Raw genomic sequence first — 23,395 nt, forward strand, 5'->3', positions numbered from 1 at the left:
CCGAAAATACATCTCATAGTCCTAGACACTTGGGAAGTGTTCGACTTGTGATTTTGTGAAACGAAATCCAGCGTATCTATCTTGTTTGCTGTGTCATACAATAATAATAATAATAATAATAATAATAATAATAATAATAATAATAATAATAATAAATTATAATCCATCTACCCCTGTGGCTTGGGGCAAGGTACAACATGGTTAAAACAGATAGATACAACACCATTAAAATGCATATATTAAAATACACACAACAAAGACCAATACGAATAACATGCAGGTTAAAATGTACGGTTTAATATTGACTGGGGTAGTCCATGTATTCTGTGTGTGTTTCATATTTTTCTGATCTTAGCCAAAAGGCCGAGAAGCCACCCACCTGAGAGATTTCTTTATCTCACAAAATGGGATCCCTTGTCATGGGCCCAATGATCCACCGATTATGTCACTTCACACTTTGATTTTTTTTTTTACTGCAAATAACTGGGATTTTATGTGCATTGGTGTTTTAATACTTATGTCACTGTGTATATAATTATGCATTGTTGTTTATGTGCAGGAGATGGTGGTGGGGTATAAATAAAGATTTCTTATATTATTATTATGGTGATGTACCTATCTAAATTCTCTGACTGACTCCTTTACACTTGTCACTCTATTCCTCCTGCTTTCAATTTGTAGTTTAATCCATTTATTATTTAATCAAGATTTATTGTGTTTTAATTTATTTTAGTGAATTTTTACAAGAGTTTTAGCAAATGTTTAGTGTCTATTTATCTATGTTATTTCTGCTTTTGTCCTTGTTTTTTATTGTTGATATGATCAGTGGACTAATCAATAAACATATCAATCTATCATATTTTTATTAGGCAAGAGATATGCAGGTATAGTTTTGCTAGTCCTTTCCCAAAACATAGCCTAGAGCAGCTGCTATTCCCATAACAAGTACTCATCTCATCCTAGCTTCTAAGGGCCCTTCCACACAGCTATATAACCCAGAATATCAAAGCAGATAATCCACAATATTATTATTTATTTTATTTACAGCATTTATATTCCGCCCTTCTCACCCCGAAGGGGACTCAGGGCAGATCACATTGCACACATAAAGGCAAACATTCAATGCCATGACACAGAACAGAGACAGAGACAAGACGCAGGCACCGGGCTGGCCTCGAACTCATGACCTCTTGGTCAGAGTGATTTGTTGATTTGTTGCAGCTGGCTTGCTTTCCAGCCTGCGCCACAGCCCGGTCCTGAATATCTGCTCTGAACTGGGTTATCTTGAGTTTTCACTGACATATAATCCAGTTAAATGTGGATTTTATACAGCTGTGTGAAAGGTATCTAAGAGCAGACAGAAACTAGTACTTTTAGGCAGTCTTCAAGTTAAAAACAAAATAGGTTGTACAGGTTTGTTCTTTAGCTGAATGTCTATGTGAGTCAGAACAGATGCATTTGTAAAGTGTAACACCAGCCCTATCTATCTATCTATCTATCTATCTATCTATCTATCTATCTATCTATCTATCTATCTATCTATCTATCTATCTATCTATGGATAGCATAGGGAAGGGTTAACTCCCCTGTGGTGCCCCTGTTAAGAAGATTTTTCATCTCCACTTTCCATCCCTGTGATAATTTGATTTTGAAAAAAAAATGGAAATAAGGATTGGTGAGAAAGCTTCAGTGGAGACACCTTTCCCCCCATGATAGCAACTCTTCCAGGAGTGAATTTCCCTTACTAAGGGTAGATTTATCTCACTTCCTGTAGTTTCAACCCTGTTCTAAACTGTGAATCATTTGTAAATCAGATGTTTATAACTCGGGGACTGCCTGTATTAAGGCCCATTGCTCAAGGTCATCCAGTGGATTTGAATGGTTGAGTGAGAGCTGGAGCCTGGTCTTTCCAAGTCCTCATCCAATACTCAAGCTATTACAGTATAACAAGAAAAGATGTTCAAAAGTCTTGCCACAGCCTTCCTCTGAGGCTGAGTGTGACTTGCTCAAGGTCACCCAGTGGATTTTTATGACTGAGTGGGGAGTCAAACCCCCATTTCCTAGAAGCTTACTCCAAAATTCAAATCACTAAACCACAGTGGTTCTCTAACATATTTATGGTAGCGTCATCAAGTGATTGAAAAGGGCTGGTACTCAAATTTGACAGGCTAAGGTAAGATTTTCATTGACATTAAGTCTTGCTGTGTCCGACTCTGGGAGTTGGTGCTCGTCTCCATTTCTAGGCTGAAGACCCGGTGTTGTCCATAGACACTTCCAAGGTCATGTGGCCAGCATGACTGCATGGAGCGCCATTACCTTCCTGCCCGAGTGGTACCTATTGATCTACTCACATTTACATGTTTTCGAACTGCTAGGTTGGCAGAAGCTGGGACTAACAGCAGGAGCTCACCCCGCTCCCCAGATTTGAACCGCCGACCTTTTGGTCAGCAAGTTCAGCAGCTCAGCGATTTAATCAATTGCACCACAGGGGGCTATATTCAAGAGAGTATATTCATGTTAATATTTAAAGCTGGCGATAGTCCACGTTTGGCCAAATAGGCCTCTGGATGCTGACCCACGTCTCAAAATGTCTGCTAGAGATCCTTCAGAATTCTTTTTGTCTACTTCTTCCTACGGCGCCATGATCCGCCCCCCCTCCCCCCAATACATTACAGTAAAAAGGTAAAGGTAAAGGTTTCCCCTAATGCTAAGTCCAGTCATGTCTGACTCTGGGGGTTGGTGCTCATCTCCATTTCTAAGCCAAAGAGCTGGCGTTGTCCGTAGACACCTCCAAGGTCATGTGGCCGGCATGACTGCATGGAGCACCGTTACCTTCCCGCTGGAGTGGTACCTATTGATCTACTCACATTTGGCATGTTTTTGAACTGCTAGGTTGGCAGAAGCTGGAGCTAACAGCGGGTGCTCAATCCGCTCCCGGGATTTGAACCTGCGACCTTTCGGTCTGCAAGTTCAGCAGCTCAGTGCTTTAACACACTTCGCCACTGGGGCTCCCTACATTACAGTAAGGATAGCAATATTTTCAGTTTTCAACTTACTAAGAAAACAATAATTGCAGTGATTGTTGTTATTTAAACAGCTCTTTGCACAGAGTAGAATAGACACCAGCCATGTATTAAGATGATTGTTCCTGTAATTCCACTACTGCAAAGACCTTGATCCTGTTGGGCTCCTGCATTACGAAACATAGCAATTAAACCAGGCTTGGCTGTCAAGCTGCAGTTTAACTCCCAGTTATCTATTGGGATATTTCCTACCTTGCTGCATGCATCATCATAGTTCTGCAGAAGTCAATAAAGTTTCATTGATTGAACGCCATCTTGAGATGACAATCTAAGTCCCCGCAGGCCTCCTAAGAGAGTCTTAGTGCCTAAGCTAAAGCTCCCTCCTTGTCCAAACATGAAATATTAATCTATTTAAATAATCAAAACCATTAGCACAATTGCTGAGTATGATTTTAAAAACCATTGTTTCTCATAGTTTACTTCTAAATATAGTCCCATAAAACGCTGTTCTTTGATGGGCAAAGTGCTCATCAACTGATGCAAATGGTTATGAAGAAGGTTTGCAACTGTTATTCTCCATTATATGAGGCCATCTTGATTCTCTATCTTTTTGCTGCCAGACAATGCCAGCATTAGGGATCAGCAGCACTACCAGGCACCTGCTGAGAACAACCATGCACCAGAAAAGGGCCCATTGCAAATACAGATAAGAGCCCGCTATGAATACTCCAGTTGTTGTAAACGGAGTTCAAAAAGAATAAAAGTGGAGGAAGAAGGAAAATTGTTAGAGTTGAGTATCCCATATCTAAAATGCTTACGACCATTTTTTTTGTATTTTTTTTCCTGATTTTGGAATAGTGGTAGTTCCATATACAGTGTTCCCTCACTTATCGCAGGGGTTACATTCCAGGACCACCCGCAATAAGTGAAAATTAGGCCCGGGCTGTGGCGCAGGCTAGTGAGCAGCCAGCTGCAGCCAGCTGCAACATATCACTCTGATCAAGAGGTCATGAGTTCGAAGCCAGCTCGGAGCCTGCGTTTGTCTCTGTCTTTGTTCTATGTTAAGGCATTGGATGTTTGCCTTATATATGTAACTAGCTGTGCCCGGCCACGCGTTGCTGTGGCATTGTCTGGTGGTGCTGGTGAGAAATTGTTGAGGTAGTGGTGGTACTGAATGTCTGTTGTATGGTTGTCTGTATGTTTAGTATGCATTTGGTTGTTTGTATACTGTGAAAGTGGTGAGGATCCTGTGTAGTATTGTATAGTATTTATACGTTGTCCATGTGTTGTGAATGCTTGGATTGTGTCCTGCTGCAATAGTAGAAAGGGTTGGGCTGGATGGCCCTTAGGGGTCTCTCCAAACTCTTGGCTTCTATGCTTCTATTATCATCATCATCATCATCATCATCATCATCATCATCATCATCATCATTATGTAGAGGCTGGATGGCCATCTGTCAGGAGTGATTGGATTGTGTCCTCCTGCATGGTAGAAGGGAGTTGATGTGGATGATCCTTAGAGGTCACTCCAAATCTTAGGATTGTATGATGTTGTTGTTGTTATTAGTAGTAGTAGTATTAGTATTGAGAGGCTGGGTGGCCATCTGTTGGGAGTGGTTGGATTGTGTCCTGCATGGCAGAATTGGGTTGGACTGGATAGCCTTTAGGGGTGTCTCCTAACTGTCTGATGGTATGATTCGATGTGTATTATTATTGTGCAGATATTGGATGGCCATCTGTCAGGAGTGGTTGGATTGTGTCCTTCTGCATGATATAAGGAAATTGAACTGGATGATCCTTAGTGGTATGTGCTAACCTTAGGATTGTATGATCTTCTTCTTCTTCTTCTTCTTCTTCTTCTTCTTCTTCTTCTTCTTCTTCTTATTATTATTATTATTATTATTATTATTATTATTATTATTATTATTGAGAGGCTGGCAGGCCATGTGAAAGGAGGTGGAAAGAGGAGTTTTTGGAGGAGCCTTTTTTTCCCTTTAAGGCTTGAGTTGTTTGTTTGCTGGGTTTCCTCCGTGAGGAAATGTGCCTGGGGGAAGAGGGCAGCGGTGGTCAGAGAAGGGCGATCTGGCTGGCTGAGCCCTTCCCTCCCTGATCCTCTTTCCCTGGGAGTCCATACCTGTTCTGAAGAGATTTTTTTTTCCTTTGAGGTTTGGGGGGGGGGGGGGAGAGAAAGGAGGTGGAAAGAGGAGTTTCTGGAGGAGCCTTTTTTTTTTTTTTGAGGCTTGAGTCGGCTGGCTTTCCTCCGTGAGGAAATGTGCCTGTGGGGAGAGGGCAGCGGTGGTCAGAGATGTAAGTGTTCGTAGTCAAAGGGGTTTGGGTGAGTGAATTGGGCGGACTGGCGGGAAGCAGGAATTGGCCGTTTTTGCACATGCGCAGATGGCGCAGCGTCCGTAGTCAAAGGGAAGCGCGAGGAGGGCTTCTTTGAGCAAGCGGAGATGGTGGGTTGTGGGTTGTGTGATTTTCTGTCCCTGTGAAGGTGCATGATGTGATTTGTCATTGTTTCAACCTTAAGGCGTGGATGTTGCATTGTGTGGTTAAATTTCTATGTTGGGGGGTGTTTAATTTTGTTGTTTTGCTCGGCGCTCGAATTCCATTACTCTTTTCTATATATATAAAAGAGTGATGGCATCACGGCAATTCACAAAACAACAAAAGTACAGGCCCCCCAACCTCAAAATTTGACAACACAACCCATCATCCACGCCTCAAGGTTGATACAACAAAAAGAAAAGAAAAATAAAGTCCTAATTAGAGGGAGAGCAATATTTTTTTTAATCCAATTGCTGCCAGTTTAGAGGGCTAATCTCTGCCCACTTGGTTGCCTAGCAACCAGCCAAGGGACAGCCAGGCTTCAGTTAGGGGACAGGCCGATTTAGGCCTCACTTAGACTTCTTCCACAGATTATCTAATTTGCACTGGATTATATGGCAGTGTAGACTCAAGGCCCTTCCACACAGCTATATAACCCATTTATAATTTTATATTATCTGCTTTGCACTGGATTATCTTGACTCCACACTGCCATATAATCCACTTCAGTGTGCATTTTATACAGCTGTGAAGAAGAAGCCTCATATAATCCAGTTCTGAGCAGATAATATAAGATTATCAATATACAGTAGAGTCTCACTTATCCAACGTAAACAGGCCGGCAGGATAAGTGAATATGTTGGATAGTAAGAAGGGATTCAGGAAAAGCCAATTAAACATCAAATTAGGTAATCGTTATACAAATTAAGCACCAAAACTACAGAAAAAGTAGTTCCATGCGCAATAATGCTATGTAGTATTTACAGTAGAGCCTCACTTATCCAACACTCGCTTATCCAACGTTCTGGATTATCCAATGCATTTTTGTAGTCAATGTTTTCAATATATCGTGATATTTTGGTGCTAAATTCATAAATACAGTAATTACTATATAGCATTACTGTGTACTGAACTACTTTTTCTGACAAATTTGTTGTCTAACATGATGTTTTGGTGCTTAATTTGTAAAATCATAACTTAATTTGATGTTTAATAGGGTTATCCTTAATTCCTCATTATCCAACATATTCGCTTATCCAACGTTCTGCCGGCCCGTTTATGTTGGATAAGTGAGACTCTACTGTACTGTATTTACAAATTTACCACTAAAATATCACAATGAATTTAAAACACTGACTACAAAAACATTGATTATGAAAAGGCAGACTGCGTTGGATAATCCAGAACATTGTATAAGCGAATGTTGGATAAGTGAGATTCTTCTTTAATATGAAATAATTACTGGGATAGAATAATGCAGAACAATATAATCTCTAAAACCAGGACAGTAAATAAACAGGGGAATTCCACACAGGAAACAATCAGGGCCAGCTAACACCTCCCAACAAAGTATTCCCATCATCAAAGTCTGGAAAATCCTCTGTTTTCTCAGGGCCACAGACAGTAGAAGCACATAAAATATCGCAAACAATACCACTCTGAAAACAAGGGAATTCCAGACAGGAAACAAGAGCCCCCACTGTTAGCTCCAGCTTCTGCCAACCCAGAAGTTCGAAAACATGCAAATGTGAGTGCATCAATAGGTACTGCTCCAGCGGGAAGGTAACGCCGCTCCATGTAGTCATCCCACATGACCTTGGAGGAGTCTACGGACAACGCCGGCTCTTCGGCTTAGAAATGGAGATGAGCACCAACCTCCAGAGTAAGACACGACTGGACTTAATGTCTGGGGAAAACCTTTACCCTTGACCTTAACTACCAGCAATTCCTCAATACTTTATTTCCCATACCACCAGACTTCGCCACAGCAACGCGTGGCCAGGCACAGCTAGTATATATATAGATGTGATCCGCCCTAAGTCCCCATTGGGGTGAGAAGGGCGGAATATAAATACTGTAAATAAATAAATAAATAAATAAATAAAATCCGTGAAGTAGGGACACTATATTTATTTTAATATTTATACATTATTTTAGTAGTTGTACACTATTTTAAGTCTTTGTTAACCAATCGGGTGTTGATAAATTGCCTCCTTTTCCTCCCGTTGCCGCTTAGGCTCCTTTTCTTTCCCTTCGACTTCTCCTTCCTCCCTTTCTTAGGCTGTAAATTGTAATTTTTTAGGATTTTTAATATTCTTTTAGAGTTTATTAAAAAAAACCCACGAAATAGCAAATCCACGAAAAGTGAACCGCAAAGTAGTGAGGGAACACTGTATGTACATGATGAAATATCTTGGACCGGAGTCACTTGTTTCCTATATACTTATACACAGGGCTGGAGCTGGGAGTGGTGGTGGTGGTGGTGGTGGTAGGGATTCCCCCCCCCCCAATTTTTCAGGTTTTAAAAAAATCTGGTTTATTCATGAATTTTAACTGATTAACCAAATCCCCATGAGTGTCCACTGAAATTTATCAATGGAGACGGATTTCTAAATCTGATGTAAACTTTTTTTGATATGTATGTTTATATTGTAAGCCGCCCTGAGTCCCCTGATGGGTGAGAAGGGCGGGGTAGAAGTGATGTAATAATAATAATAAAAAAAATAAATTATTTTGAGTTATGGAACTACTCTTCGTGATTCACTAAAAAAGGTTTCAACCCCCTTTTTTCTGGCTATGGCCCTGATTATATACATAACTTGAAGATCATTTTGTATACAACTTGTGTACTCTGAAGCATCAGAAAACAAAAGTATACTACCCCAGTAGCATGGGGAGGATGTGGAAATATTCTAAAGTAGGGTTGCACATTTTGAGATCAGGAGATCCAAGACTCATGATCTTCTAGATCTCAAAAAATTCAACCTATCATTTTAACCATTTCACCACACTGGGTCTCCCATCATACCAGCTCTCTCAATTCCCAAGTAATCCTCTGCAGTCTCATTTGAGAGTCTTGTTTTCTCTGTCTTCCTCACATTTTCTCTCTTGTCCTCAACCTACTGTGTTCTTCCTCATGAATATATTTTGACCACATTCTGATGTGTCCTGTTTCCATTTGTGAAATTTTAGAGGGTAACAATTTCACAAATGAAAAACCAGCATAATTTATTTCATATAATAATAATAATAATAATAATAATAATAATAATAATAATAATAATAATCTAATAAATAATGTCACATTTAATCTTCTTTTGAAAAAACCAAATCATGAAAACTTTTGAGTTTATTCAACAATCATATTGAAAGAATAGTATCTTGGATGGGAGATAGAATGGCTGGATGGAGAAAAGCACAAGGTTCATGTACCTTTGATGAACCATATGGAAATGAGAATTTCAGCAGATACAGCTTGTCAGTCACACAAGGTGTAGTTGCTGCTGTTCTTTCTCTACAAGGTTCAGGAGCCTCATCTTCCTTTTCAGAAGGCTACTCTAACAGAAGATTTGGGAAATGCTGGCTTAAAATAGTGGTGCCCATCCTTTTCAGTCAACTTTTCACAAATGGCACAAACACTCCTTCTGCCTATTGCACATTTGCTGAAGATTTCTGATGTTGTATTACACTTTTGCAAGTGAAGTCTCTAACTGTGAAAGGTTCAGTTGGTATCCAAGAAAAGACTGTTCAGGAAATTAACCTATTATCAAAATGGTGGACACAACCCAGGTTTTGCAGAAAGGTGTAATTTTCAGTGTGGCATTGACAATGCTGGCAAGGGGATTTGAAAGTTGTTACCTAAACAGAAAAATCCCCCATGTTCTGCCAACCTTTAGAATAACCCTAAAGGTCAGAGAGTCCAAAGTCAGATCAAGCAGAGGAAAATGGAACAAATCCTGCAAAATTTGTCACCCTAATCAATTTCTTTCTACAGTTGAAAAGCTCTGTGAATAATCACTGCAGAACTGCTCACATAAGTATTTCTCTCTGAGGTGCAGCCTATTGCTCTTCAGGCAGCAGTATTTGCATTATTTACATTGCGACAGCTAATTAAGACTACCACTGAGATTAAATCCCAACTGTCCCAGATTCTATATGAACTTCAAAGAAACATAAAACATAAATTGTTTCTAGTTTTAAAACACACAGCAGCTGGAAGATGGTACACAGTGCCTGCAAAAGGTCTCACATTCAAACTCAAGCATCTCTAGTGTGGAGAAAGGACCTAAATCCAGTTGCTAGTCCCGTCTACCATTGAATTAATGGTATTTACAAAACTGTTGATTCAGTCGGTCTGCGATAACTGGAACTAGTAACTGGATTTAGGTTGGAATGGTTCAGTTGATTCAATGTCACCAGGGCTCTCAATGGCTAAGGTAGTGGTTCCCAAGCCTTTATTGGACCAGGGCTCACTTGACCAGGGCCCACTTTGAACAGGGCCCACTTTGACCAGGGACTACTTTGACCAGGGACCATTTTCTAACATTAGTACCAAAAGTGTTACCAATCAGTTTTTGGTCAACTTTAGATTCAATTTGATTATTTGGGATCAGATTCAGAAAATTGCATTGGATAGACCACATCAGCTCTAGTTTCTGATACAGAACATATGCCATCCAGTACTCGCCATCTGTTTGCCCACGGAAAACCATATCTAATAATCTAGAGCTGATTTGGTCTATCCAATGAAATGATCAGCTCTGAGAAAAGACACAGAAATAAAATAAATAAATAAAGGGGAAAGAGGTTTGTAGGCTGGATTTTCAATGGGCCGCGGCTCACAGGTTGGGAACCACTGGGCTAGAGCAGGGCTCCTCAAACAGTCCACTATCCTTCAGACTGTTGAGGGGCCAAATTATCATTTGAATATATATATATATATAAACAAATTCCTATGCATACTGCACATGTCTTATTTGTAGTGCAACATCAACAACAAAAGAACAATACAATATTTAAAAATGAAAACAATTTTAACCAACATAAACCTATCAGGATTTCAATGGAAAGTGTGGGCCTGCTACTGGCCAATCAGTCAAGTTAGAGATAGTCAAGTTAATTAGGACTGTTGTTGTTGTTGTGTGCCTTCAAGTCATTTCAGACTTTGGCCGAGCCTAAATCTAAAATTAATTATTTATTTACTGCATTTATTTACTACATTTATATCCCACCCTTCTCACCCAGAAGGGGACTCAGAGCAGCTGTATGTACATACAATATATTATATTATTAGCATAGCAAAATATTAGCATTATATATTACTATATTGAACTATACCACTATACTATTATATATATGTAATATATAACATATATTTAATATTATTATATGGTATTATTATTAGTATTATATTGTATAACATAATATTATTATCAATATTGTATGTATATACAATATATTATATTATTAAAACTGAGGGCGGGGGCCAGGTAAATGACCTTGGAGGGCCGCATCCGGTCCCCGGGCCTTACTTTGGGGACCCCTGGGCTAGAGGCTCAGTGATGCAGGGAGAAGACACAACTTGGCTCCCCTTCTTCTCAGGTCATTTTCTGAATCTCCTGTTATTGTCAGTATTTCATGTGTCACTTGGGCAACTAAGGGCCCTTCCAAACAGCCATATAACTCAGAATATCAAGGCAGATAAATCACAATATCTTCTTTAGACTAGATTATCTGAGTTCACACTACCATATAATCCAGTTTTATGTAGATTTTATACAGCTGTGTGGAAGAGGTTGTTACTCTAACAAATGTTGCAGCACTGTTCTCTATTACATTTTACTTACCTATGTTACTGTCCCTAGAATAACTAGATCTAAAATTGTTTCAGGGCCCTGGCTAGCTTTTAGTTCACCAAGGGCCATTCTACACAGCCCTATACCCCAAAATATCAAGGCAGAAATCCTACAATATCTGCTTTGAACTGGGTTATCTGTGTCTACACCCTGATAATGTAGGATTTTCTGCCTTGATATTCTGGAATATAAAGCTGTGTGGAAGAGCCTCAAGTTAAGGATCAATTAAATTCTACTCCAGTTCAAACTGACTATCAGGTGCTTCTTTTGGGACTCATTCTACCTTACCTCTTTGGTCTTGTTCTGGCTCCTCATATTTTCTGCAATGAGCTGGACACTGGTAATGACTTGCTTGACCTCAGGGGAGTAGTCCATTTGCTCAGCCACCCACTTTGCAGACTGGCTTGACCTCCTTTTCTTACCCGTAGCTGGTTCACTGAGTTTGTCGCAGTGGCAGCACCTGTGCTCATCGAGGACTTTCACTTCTCCCAAGTCATCAGCTTTTTCCTTGCTTGCTTTTGTGGCCTTTTGCTCCCCAGCCTTTTTGGGTTTCTTAGGTTGAGTTTCAACATGTTTTTGTATGGGCCTCTTCATCATCAGCACTTTGGGCAGGAGACTGAGGAAAACAGTTCTGACCCACTTGGGCATAGAATGAGTTGTCGGAGTCCTGTAGTGGATGTTCAGCACAAACACAGTGACAACGATAGAGAGTGTCACAAATATCATGGTGAACAGCAGGTATTCTCCTACCAGAGGGATTACCAGTGAAGTGGAGGGAATTGTCTCTGTGATTACCAAGAGGAAAACAGTTAAGGAAAGTAGGACAGAGATGCACAGGGTCACCTTCTCGCCACAGTCAGATGGCAGGTAAAAAACTAATACAGTCAGGAATGAAATGAACAGGCAAGGGATGATCAGATTAATAGTGTAAAACATAGGCAGTCTTCGGATATAAAAGGAGTAGGTTATGTCGGTATAGATCTCCTCACAGCAGTTGTACTTGATGTCGTGCTTGTAGCCAGAAGCATCAATTATTTCCCATTCACTGTTCTCCCAAAAGTCATTCATATCCACTTTGGAGCCAATAATTAAAAGATCAATTTTAGCTTTGTCGTAAGTCCAGGATCCAAATTTTAGTGAGCAGTTCTGATGATCAAAGGGGAAGAAGGTAATATCCATAGGGCAGGAGCTTTTGAAGATGGCAGGAGGTGTCCAAGCGATGGTGCCATCATATTTGAGAAGAGCTTTGGTCCGTCCTTCCACCTGGAAATCTCCAACAGCACTAGAAAGAAAAACACAAAGAAGACTTAGATTGTCTTGCATCACATTAATACATCAACTTTTTTTTAAAAAAAAAAACAAATGCTTTTAAACCAACACATACTTGTTGTACAGCACAATATCAGGTTTCCAAATTTTATCTGCTGGCACCCGGATAAATTCAATACCCTCATATTCTATTGGATTCCACCGCAGTTTATAGTCGTTCCAAATCTAAAAAGAGAAAAAGGGAAAAATGGGTCCTAGAAATTCATCATGTATTTACATCTTGGTTCTCAGGCCCTTTCCTTTCTCCAGCCCTCTTTGTTTGATGAGATAGGAAGTAGATGTAAACCTGGAACATTTTTCATACTACAAGTCCCAGATTCTTCAGTAAGCATGGCCGTGGTGCCTGGTAGATTATAAGAGTACTTTTAATCCATCAAAGTTATTTTTCCTGTTTTTTGGGCAGGAGAATTCCCCTTGCTGACATTTCCTAACAAGAAGAGCACTAGGCAAATGTAATTGAAATAGCAAGTGTTTTTAATTCTTCTTTAAAACAGTGCTGAACACTGTTAGTTTTCTTCTGAATGAAAATCAACCTTGAGGGGCTCCAACCAGATCACGAGCACAGTACACAGATGCTGGTTTTCAAATGAAAGTAATTTATTTGCCTGTGAAGAAATTATTTATAATGCATTTAGCATTTATAATGATTTAGCATGACAAAGTAATAAGCTCTATGTCATGTTACTTTGTCATGCTAAAATAGAAATGGGGAGACTCTGAGTTAGTAGCTGAATCCCGCTCTTCCAGGGCTCAAATCCTGCTTGGTGATGGAAAACCATTAATGATTTAGACAAATCACATTCTCTCAGCCTTGGAGGAAGGCAATGGCAAATCGCTCCTGAACAAATCTTATCAAGAAAAACCCATAACAGCTTTGCCTTAGGCCTCCTTTCCCACAACATCATGGTCCATCTTTTGGACAGGTCCCTATCTTGGTCCAAATGGCTGAGATACCTCTTTTAAGATGTGTCTGCTGACAGTGAAAATGTAGTAAAATACAAAGGCTCAGCCAATTTGTGGTATATTTTTATTCTGTATATCGACCATCTCTAGGTGGACCACAGTTTCTTTTAGAACCCAATTTCTATACTCCACCTAGGCAGAAAAAAATGAAATGCAAAGATACAGAATGAGGGATGCCTGACTCGACAGCAGTACATGTGAAAAAGATCTTGGAGTCCTCGTGGACAACAAATTAAACATGGGCCAACAATGTGATGCAGTGGCTAAAAATGCCAATGGGATTTTGGCCAGCATCAATAGGAGTATAGTGTCTAGATCTAGGGAAGTCATGCTACCCTTCTATTCTGCCTTGGTCAGACCACACCTGGAATACTGTGTCCAATTCTGGGCACCGCAATTGAAAGGAGATGTTAACAAGCTGGAAAATGTCCAGAGGAAGGCAACTAAAATGATCAAGGGTCTGGAGAACAAGCCCTATGAGAAGCGGCTTACAGAGATGGGCATGTTTAGCCTGCAGAAGAGAAGGCTGAGAAGAGACATGATAGCCATGTATAAATATGTGAGGGAAAGTCATAGGGAGGAGGGAGCAAACTTGTTTTCTGCTGCCTGGAGAGTAGGTTGTTGAACAATGGCATTAAACTATAGGAAAGGAGATTCCACCTGAACATTAGGGAGAACTTGCTCACTGTGAGAGCTGTTCAGCAGTGGAACTCTCTGCCCCGAAGTGTGGTGGAGGCTCCTTCTTTGGAGGCTTTTAAGCAGAAGCTAGATGGCCATCCGTTGGGGGTGCTTTCAATGCGATTTCCTGCTTCTCGGCAGGGGGTTGGACTGGATGGCCCATGAGGTCTCTTCTAACTCAATAATGATATGATTCTATGATTCTATCATAACTACACTTGTAAAGCTCAGCAGTACTGTAAACAAGACTTCACTTTTTAGCAATGTTGTAAAACCTGCCTTGAACCATGAAGAGAGGTGGACAAGACATAATAATAATAATAATAATAATAATAATAATAATAATAATAATAATAATAATTCACTTACATGTCGCAGCCAGAGGTTGGTTTCCATAATCTGGTTGACTTCATCCTATGAATAGAAAAAGGCAAATGCTGTAGTCCTGGAGGTTTGTTATGAGTTTGTTCCATGCTTTTCTTTGACATGCAAAGTCTTTAGGGTCCCTTCCACACAACTGAATAAAATCCAACATTATCTGCTTTGAACTGGGATATATGGCAGTATGGACTCAGATAACCCCGTTCAAAGAAGAGGGTTTTGAAAAGGTACTCAGAAGATATAAGATGTGGACCTCCATGGGCTAGAAGTCATCATACATAGCCACTTTTGAAAAAAATATGTTCTCTTTAGGCATTTTCTAGATTCTATAGCTTGAGAACATATTTTATGGTATGATTCCACTGAATGCTGTCCATAGTTAGAAATGCTATAGAAGTGTTTTCTCTAGACATTTTCTAGGTCTTGCAGCATGATTCAGTGCTTAACTTCTGCTGGTTGTTCATTTCAACAGGATTCGCTATTGGAGATTGTACTGTATAGTACTTCATGTTTGGTAAATATGATGGACTACTGCCAGCATAGCTATAGAAGTATCTATCATGATTCTCAATGAAATCCATACAAAGTGGCTCAGTGTACTTTAAAAATTACACATTTTTCTCTTTTTACAGGATAATTTCATTAACCCCTAAGCTCTCTGGCTAAAAATGTCCATAAGTGGACTTCTGAAGGGGAAATAAGCTTCAATAACTTCACAGATTTGTGTATCCAGTATCCACGACGGTCCTTCTGCAGCAAATTATCGAAGGGAGTAAAATGACAAAGTGGGAAGGACATTTTTTATTGTTAATACTATTCATGTTTAATTCCAATTTAATGTTTGTATATTTTTAGTTTTTAATTGTACTGTTTTTGTTTTACTGACTGAATGGGAAGAAGCCATAGTAGCAAGACAGAAAGTAGACTTCACAATCATCCTAATATCAAAGAACAGTGAGAATTTACATACTGGTGTTGTTCTTCCTAGAACAGTGGTTCTCAACTTGTGGGTCCCCAGATGTTTTGGCCTTCAACTCCCAGAAATCCTAACAACTGGTAAACTGGCTGGGATTTCTGGGAGTTGTAGGCCAAAACACCTGGGGACCCACAAGTTGAGAACCACTGTCCTAGAAGAATTCCCTTTGCTTCCATACAATACAAATAGTGACTAGGTGCAGATAAAGAGTTCCTCAAAGTACATATGATAAAGTTCCTCAGCAGCTCAACTGCAAACACAGAGCTTCATCTGTGCTGGGAGTCTCCTAACTTCTCTTATGATGGGAGAAGATTAGTGTAGTCTTAGGAATTTCGGTATTTAACACAGAGGAAATCTCAAAAGCCTCATAAATGAAGATTGGAAGATCATCAAGTGAACAAAGCAGTCCATTAATTCAATTCCTATGTATAGGATAGAGCACCATAGCAGGATCATATTGTAATATTGTGACAGCGGGGATCCTGGCCTGTGCAGGACTCAAATACATGAACTGTAGCCTTACCACATTTGCAAGCTGTGTAATTGCCAACTCAAAATATACTGTAACTGGATCAGACACATTTTCCACAGGTCTGATATGCTGGTTGTAACGGGTGAAGAGTTTATGAAACAGCCTTTCTTCAGATTTACATGCCAAACAACCTGTGCAGCAAAAAAAGATAATAAAAAGTTGTCAATATGGAGAAGGCAAGAAAATGGAATAAAGAAAATAAACATACAAATTATTAGACATTTTATTTAATATCCCATTTAACACCAAATAGCACAGTTAGTTTTGAAAATCATGCTACAATGTACTGCTGTGTGCTACATGAATTGACTGGGGAGCCACCAACTTATTTTTCAATAATATATTTAAACGTAGTAATCCTGGGAGCGGAATGAGCGCCCGCTGTTAGCCCCAGCTCCTGCCGACCTAGCAGTTTGAAAACATGCCAATGTGAGTAGATCAATAGGTACCGCTCCGGCGGGAAGGTAACGGCACTCCATGCAGTCATGCTAACCACATGACTTTGGAGGTGTCTACGGACAATTCCAGCTCTTCGGCTTAGAAATGGAGATGAGCACCAACCCCCAGAGTCAGACATGACTGGACTTAATGTCATGGGAAACCTTTACCTTTTTTATTTAAACGTAGTAGGGAACTCTCAGGCCCCGTCTATGCTGCCATATAATTCAGTTTCTGAATCCAGATTATCTTCTTTGAACTGAATTATATAGCAGTTTAGATTTATATAATCCAAAGCAGATAACCTGTAGTCAGAAACTAAATTATATGGCAGTGTAGATCCAGTCTCAGTCAAGAAAAATGGTTATTGGTTAGGGATGTACATATATATGGATCAATATCAAAGACAAGGATGCAGACTTTACTAACTGAACTTGGTTCACCCATAGCTCTAGAGTGGGTCTCATATCATAATGATTTGATCTTCTCATGATTCTCTTCACATGTATGTGATTTCTGCGCAGAATGGTGGCTTGCAATCTGTTCCCAGTGGAATTGCACTTCCCATAAAGGACCAAAGCAGAACTCTGTTATTTTTTTGGCTAAAGCTTTCAGACTTTTCCCATTCTGTTTGGCCAGTGAAATTCTGGGAGTTAGTATCCAAAAACTAACTTCCCAAAATGCTGGATCAGGATCACAACCTGGCAGTGTTCATTATCATTTCCACTGGATATGGAAGAGGCTTCAGTGGCAAGAGATGACTGGTTTTGCTTTCCATCAGCTGCTGTTCCAGCTGTGGACCCTCTTCAACCAAAACTGCCTAGATCTGTTAAACTCACAGGCTTGAAGCCATTATCCATGCTCTGTTAAACTCATAGGCTTCTGTGGATATTGCTTTTTGATGAGGCCCTGCACTTCTCATGAGAAGAATTATGTCCCATGCTACTCTGACTACATATTATTAAAATTGCCCAGATAATAGTTAAAATATTATTCCTGTTGGTTCGAGATTGTTTTTATTTTGTCACAACTACTATGCTGTTATAATTGTTGTTTTATTCTGTTTTATGATATTGTGTATGTATTTTAATGAGATTATATTTTACGATGTTGACCAGGCTCGTCTCCATGTAAGCTGCTCCGAGTCCCCTTGGGGAGATGGAGATGGAGTACAAAAAGGTTATTGTTGTTGTTGTTGTTGTTATTGTATGACACAGCAAACAAGATAGATATGCTGGATTTCGTTTCACAAAATCACAAGTCGAACACTTCCCAAGTGTCTAGGACTGTGTGATGTATTTTCGGATGATGCGTGCACATCCCAGTAGGGTGGCCTTTTGCAGCTGGCAGATCATAATGTTGTTAATGTCTATTGTTTCCAAATGCCGGCTGAGATCTTTTGGCATGACACCCAATGTACCGATCACCACCGGGACCACTTGCACTGGTTTCTGCCAGAGTCTTTGAAGTTCAATCTTGAGGTCCTGATAGCGGCTGAGTTTTTCATGTTGTTTTTCATCAATGCAACTGTCACCTGAGAAGGCGACATCAATGATCCAAACCTTTTTCTTTTCCACAACTGTGATGTCTGGTGTGTTGTGTTCCAGAACTTTGTCAGTCTGGATTCAGAAGTCCCACAGTATCTTTGTCTGCTCATTTTCCAATACTTTTGCAGGTTTGTGATCTCATCAGTTCTTTACTGCTGGCAGGTGGTACTTGAGGCATAAGTTCCAGTGAATCATTTGGGCCACTGTTTGTAAGTTACAGTTTGGGGATATAACTCCCAGAATCTCTCAGCCAGCAAGGCTAGTATTTATGCTGGATAGGTTGTTCTGAAAGATCATGTTTCAAAATGTAATTTTTCCAAGTTCAGTTGCTAAGTGCAACTCAAACGCACAGACGTTCATGTAGAAATCCATATATTCCTTGGGATCTGTGTAATTAGCATGGATAAAATGGCTTTTACCCATGTCAGTCTGCCTGTGCATCTAGGTCAGTGGTTCTCAACCTGTGGGTCCCCAGATGTTTTGTCTTTTAACTCCAAGAAATCCTAATAGCTGGTAAACTGGCTGGGGTTTCAGGGAGTTGTAGGCCAAAACACCTGGAGACCCACAAGTTAAGAACCACCCATCTAGCTGATCTATGGAATCCCTTCTTCATGTTTTCCTCTTCTTTTGTATGTATGGCACCTCAGGTGACACCCTCCTTGCTTATGGTTTTCTGTTTGTCTTGCTTGCGTGCTAATGTTCCAGTGGCAGGCAACATTTTCCCAATGTCAAAATTCTTACATTTGTTTTGTAATAAAAGTGTATTTTTTAAAAAGAAACGTTTAAACTCTCATTATAAGTGCTACTGTTTCAAGTTGCTCAGCTCCTTTGATTTGCCAGATAGTTTCATTTGTGAAAGGTACCAGATCCTCTCTGATCTCGGAAGCTAAAGTAGGATCAATCCTGGCTCGTACTTGGATGGGAGACAGGAAATGTTGTAGGCTATATTTCAGAGGAAGGAACTGGCCAAACCATCTCTGAGGTTTCCTTGCTTAAGAGAAAACCCTATAATATGCACAGCGTTGCCTTAAGTTTGTACGTGACCTAAGTCACATATATAGAATTCATTCATTTTCTGTATATCTGAAGATCAGAAACTAGTGTCTTTGTTTATGTAGCCAAAATAATCCCAACCCCAAAAGGAAGGGCTCAGTAGCCTGGAGGAGGGGATTTATGAGAGGAGGATGACCCCATAAAGCAGTGGTTCTTAACTTGTGGGTCCCCAGATGTTTTGGCCTTCAACTCCCAGAAATCCTATCAGCTGGTAAACTGGCTGGGATTTCTGGGAGTTGTAGTCCAAAACACCTGGGGACCCACAGGTTGAGAACCACCACCATAAAGAGTGCAACGACACCCCTTTGTGCTCAGTAGGCAGAATGCTGACTATTGAGGGAAAATGATGGAGTAGGGGATGAGCACAGTATTACGGGAAAAAGCATGGCTGGCTGACTGATGCACAATCACTCTGTACTTTTATGTTTTGTAACAGTCCTCCCCCCCCCCACCTTAATAGTGCTATTGTTTTGTTTGTTGTTCCACCAAAATAAACTTTTTTCACATTCTTTTTGTGCAAGTCCAAATTCATACATGTATCAGAGGGAAAAGGATAGAGAGCTAATGACATCCCAGCTATATTCCAACTTTTTGAGATTTTTTCTTTTAAAAATGGCAAATTAGTTACTCTATCATTAGTGTGCATGCTCCAGGTGGTATTTAGATATCACATGAATGCCTGAAATGGGACAAAACAAACAAACAAACAAACACACACCATACATGTATTCACCATACATGTATTCACTTCAATCTACAACTTTATTTGCATTGGCTTCTCTATGTCCTTGGAAATAAATGCTGGAGTCCCAATTATGTGGAATTAATCCTCTGTGCATACAGTTCTGCAAAAGGTATGGGGGGGGGGACTCTTTGAGGCCTTGTAGTGCATGAACCCTAACCCCTAACCGCTGGTGCAAGGGGTTAAACTGCTGAGTTGCTGAATTTGTTGACTGAAAGGTCACCGGTTTGAATCCGGGTAGCAGGGTGAGCTCCCACTGTTAGCTCCAGCTTCTGCCAACCTAGCAGTTCGAAACATGCAAATGTGAGTAGATGAATAGGTACTGCTCCGGTGGGAAGGTAACGGCACTCCGTACAGTCTTGCTGGCCATATGACCTTGGAGGTGTCTATGGACAATGCTGGCTCTTCGGCTTAGAATCATAGAATCATAGAATCATAGAATAGTAGAGTTGGAAGAGACCACATGGGCCATCTAGTCCAACCCCCTGCTAAGAAGCAGGAAATCGCATTCAAAGCACCCCCGACAGATGGCCATCCAGCCTCTGCTTAAAAGCCTCCAAGGAAGGAGCTTAGAAATGGAGACGAGCACCAACCTCCAGAGTCAGACATGACTAGACTTAATGTTAGGGGAAAAGCTTTACCTTTACCTATTACAGTAATGATGTATATGTGGCCGCCTAGTTTTTGTTGGGCTGCAACTTGTAGAAACATAATTATTTTAGCTGCTAATGAAGGATATTAGGGGCTGTAGTTCATTAACATCTGGAGGGCTACAGGATTCTTCATTCTTGTCACAATGCATAGTGGCATTTAGACGCCCCTATAGCACTATCCACATTTTCTCCACCTACCCATGGGGATAAATATTGATCTCCATGGTGTGAAAAGCTTTAGCTCCTGTTTTTCTTCACTTCACTGCATTGCTGAAGGCACAAAAGCAGACCAACAGCAACAACTTCATCCTCTTGTTCCTTTTTGTCAGTTGGCAATACAGGTAAAGAGAATAAATAGCTTTAGAAAAACTGCAGGAATCTCAAGGGGGAAAAGCTGGCCATGCTACATCAGAGCCAGACAGGGGTTGGCAATGACAAGTGAGCCATTTCCTCCTTGTTAGAAGAGTTTGACAATAACTGCCTGGCAAATACGAGCTACAGGTTGTTATGTTGCTGTTTGAACCAACTGTGCTCTTATAGTAAATTTCAGCAGGCAAAGTTTGGCCGCCCTCCACTCCACCCTTGCTTCCAGCATCACATTTCTTGCATGCTAAGAAAAAAAGTTTGCCAACTTAATTTTTTGCACGTTAGAGTTTTGTTAGAGACACAGGAGCAACTAAACTAAAATAATTTTTTTTCAAATTCCAACCACAGATATAGAGATGTTACAATTTGCCTAATAAATTCATGTAGAAACTGTTGTTTTTAAGAGGTCTGTAGGTATCACTTTCAGCCCTTGCCATTGCCACAGCCAGTCGCTATGAAGGCTGGCTAAGAAATAAGTTCCACCGAGTTTGCTATAATGTATTCTCAAGAAAGAGAGCAGACGTTTGTCATCCTATGTGGGAAAGAGCCCTACATGACCATATTTTCCAATCTAAAATGACTTCATCAATTGAAACAACACATTCCGTTTGATGATTTATTATAGGCTGGGCAACCGCTTTCCCACAAGGTAAAGCTTTTCAATTAAATTGCAGCAAGTCAAACAACCCCTGTGCTCTTAAGTATAAGAATCTCGTACTTTGCGGTGACAAAGAAAGCAGAATATTTGGGTCAACTACCTAAACATCGTTCAGAATAATAAAAGCACACACAAATCTTTCCTTTTAAGCCGGAGTCAAAAGGATTAAGCAGCCAATAGTACAAGTGTCGAAAGAGATAGATAGGATCGCCAAGGGGACTGCAGAGACAAAATATAATTAAATGAATCAAAGGAACTTACCTTGACGGAAGAAGAGGGATATATTAGCCCATAAGTAGAAAGTGAAGTACAGCACCCCCAACCATTTCTGCGAAAGCATCATCAAGAGCCAAGTGAGAGAAAAGAGAAAAGAAATGTGCTTTGAAGCCAAACAAAAGACTGGGAGGTGGAGAATAAGACCCCTGGATTGCCGGTGCTGCTGCAGTGACTATTTCGGTTTCCCATCCAGAGCTGCAGCTATCCCCAGTTGATGGCTTTAAATAATGTAGCAGCCTTTTGAAGAAGACGAAGAAGCAGTCTTTAGGAGACTAAAGATTTTTTACCGTCTGTAAGTTAAGAGGAGGCAAAACAGACCAATGTCAGGAGGCTCCTCACATTTCACAAGTGTGTGTGCGAAGGGGGGCATATGAGAACGAGGGAGCGAGGAACACTGCACAGCAGAGAGGGTTGGGTAGCACAAGAACACATCCCAGGTCCTCCTGAGAGCAGTGTGTGCAGCACTGCAGCATTACTTTGTGGATTTCCAAATCTTCTGCTTTGTACTTTTTTCTGTAGAGACACCGCAAGGTGCAAGTAGGCATCTTTGACTTCTGCTCCCATATCCAAAGCTAGGCAGAGGAAATAAGTGATGAAGAAATAACCTTACTAAGAACAAGGAGTCCACTTCATGGTTGTATTTTCTGCCTTTAAAAACAATACCATTGAGTATTTTTCATTCACAAGGTTAGTGTTTACCTTCGTGTCTTCATGATTCGATTACCACCTGACTGAACTTTGAGCTGGTGCCCACCAACAAGGTCATTATTCAATTGGACTTGCGATCTTATCAGATGCAGTCTTTTCCCTGTTTATGCTGATGAAACTGAATAATCTATATATATAAAAGAGTGATGGAACCCTGGCGACCGCCAAAACAACAAAACTAAACACCCTACAACCTCGAAAATTGACAGCACAACCCATCATCCACGCCTCTAGGTTGATACAACAAAAAGAAAAGAAAAATAAAGTCCTAATTAGAGGGAGAGGAATAATTGTTTTTATCAAATTGCTGCCAGTTAGAAGGCTAAGCTCCGCCCACTTGGTCTCCTAGCAACCCACTCACCCAGGGGACAGGCAGAGTTAGGCCTCAGGCCTCTTCCACACTGCCTATAAAATACAGATTATCAGATTTTAACTGGATTAGATGGCAGTGTAGACTCAAGGCCCTTCCACACAGCTATATAACCCATTTATAATCTTATATTATCTGCTTTAACTGGATTACCTGGACTCCACACCTTTACTTTAACTACCACCAATTCCTCAATAATTTATTTCCCATACCACCATACTTTGCCACAGCAACGCATGGCTGGGCACAGCTAGTAGAATAATAAAATCATAGAGTTGGAAGAGACCTCATGGGCCATCCAGTCCAACCCCCTCCCAAGAAGCAGGAAAATCACATTCAAAGCATCCCCAACAGATGGCCATCCAGCCTCTACTTAAAAGCCTCCAAAGAAGGAGTCTCCACCACACTCTGGGGCAGAGAGTTCCACTGCTGAACAGCTCTCACAGTTAGGAAGTTCTTCCTCATGTTCAGGTGAAATCTCCTTTACTGTAGGTTTGAAGCCATTGATCTGCGTCCTAG

At 40.5% G+C, this 23,395-nt stretch overlaps 1 protein-coding gene across 1 annotated transcript in view; it reads right to left on the reverse strand.

Annotated features, from left to right (window-relative positions):
- The window catches only part of chrna6 (cholinergic receptor nicotinic alpha 6 subunit), a 29,345-nt gene extending 6,265 nt beyond the window's left edge, over positions 1–23,080 (reverse strand). Inside the window, exons 1-5 of the mRNA XM_008118703.3 lie at positions 21,784–23,080; positions 16,057–16,196; positions 14,546–14,590; positions 12,591–12,700; positions 11,495–12,488 (exon numbers count right to left, since the gene is read on the reverse strand). Of these exons, the coding sequence (XP_008116910.1) occupies positions 11,495–12,488; positions 12,591–12,700; positions 14,546–14,590; positions 16,057–16,196; positions 21,784–21,865 (1,371 nt within the window). The 5' untranslated portion in view covers positions 21,866–23,080. The remainder of the gene's footprint in view (positions 1–11,494; positions 12,489–12,590; positions 12,701–14,545; positions 14,591–16,056; positions 16,197–21,783) is intronic.
- Between the last annotated feature and the right edge of the window lie 315 nt (positions 23,081–23,395).

This window comes from Anolis carolinensis, chromosome 2, assembly GCF_035594765.1.
Source record: "Anolis carolinensis isolate JA03-04 chromosome 2, rAnoCar3.1.pri, whole genome shotgun sequence".
In the NCBI taxonomy this organism is placed as follows: domain Eukaryota; kingdom Metazoa; phylum Chordata; class Lepidosauria; order Squamata; family Dactyloidae; genus Anolis; species Anolis carolinensis.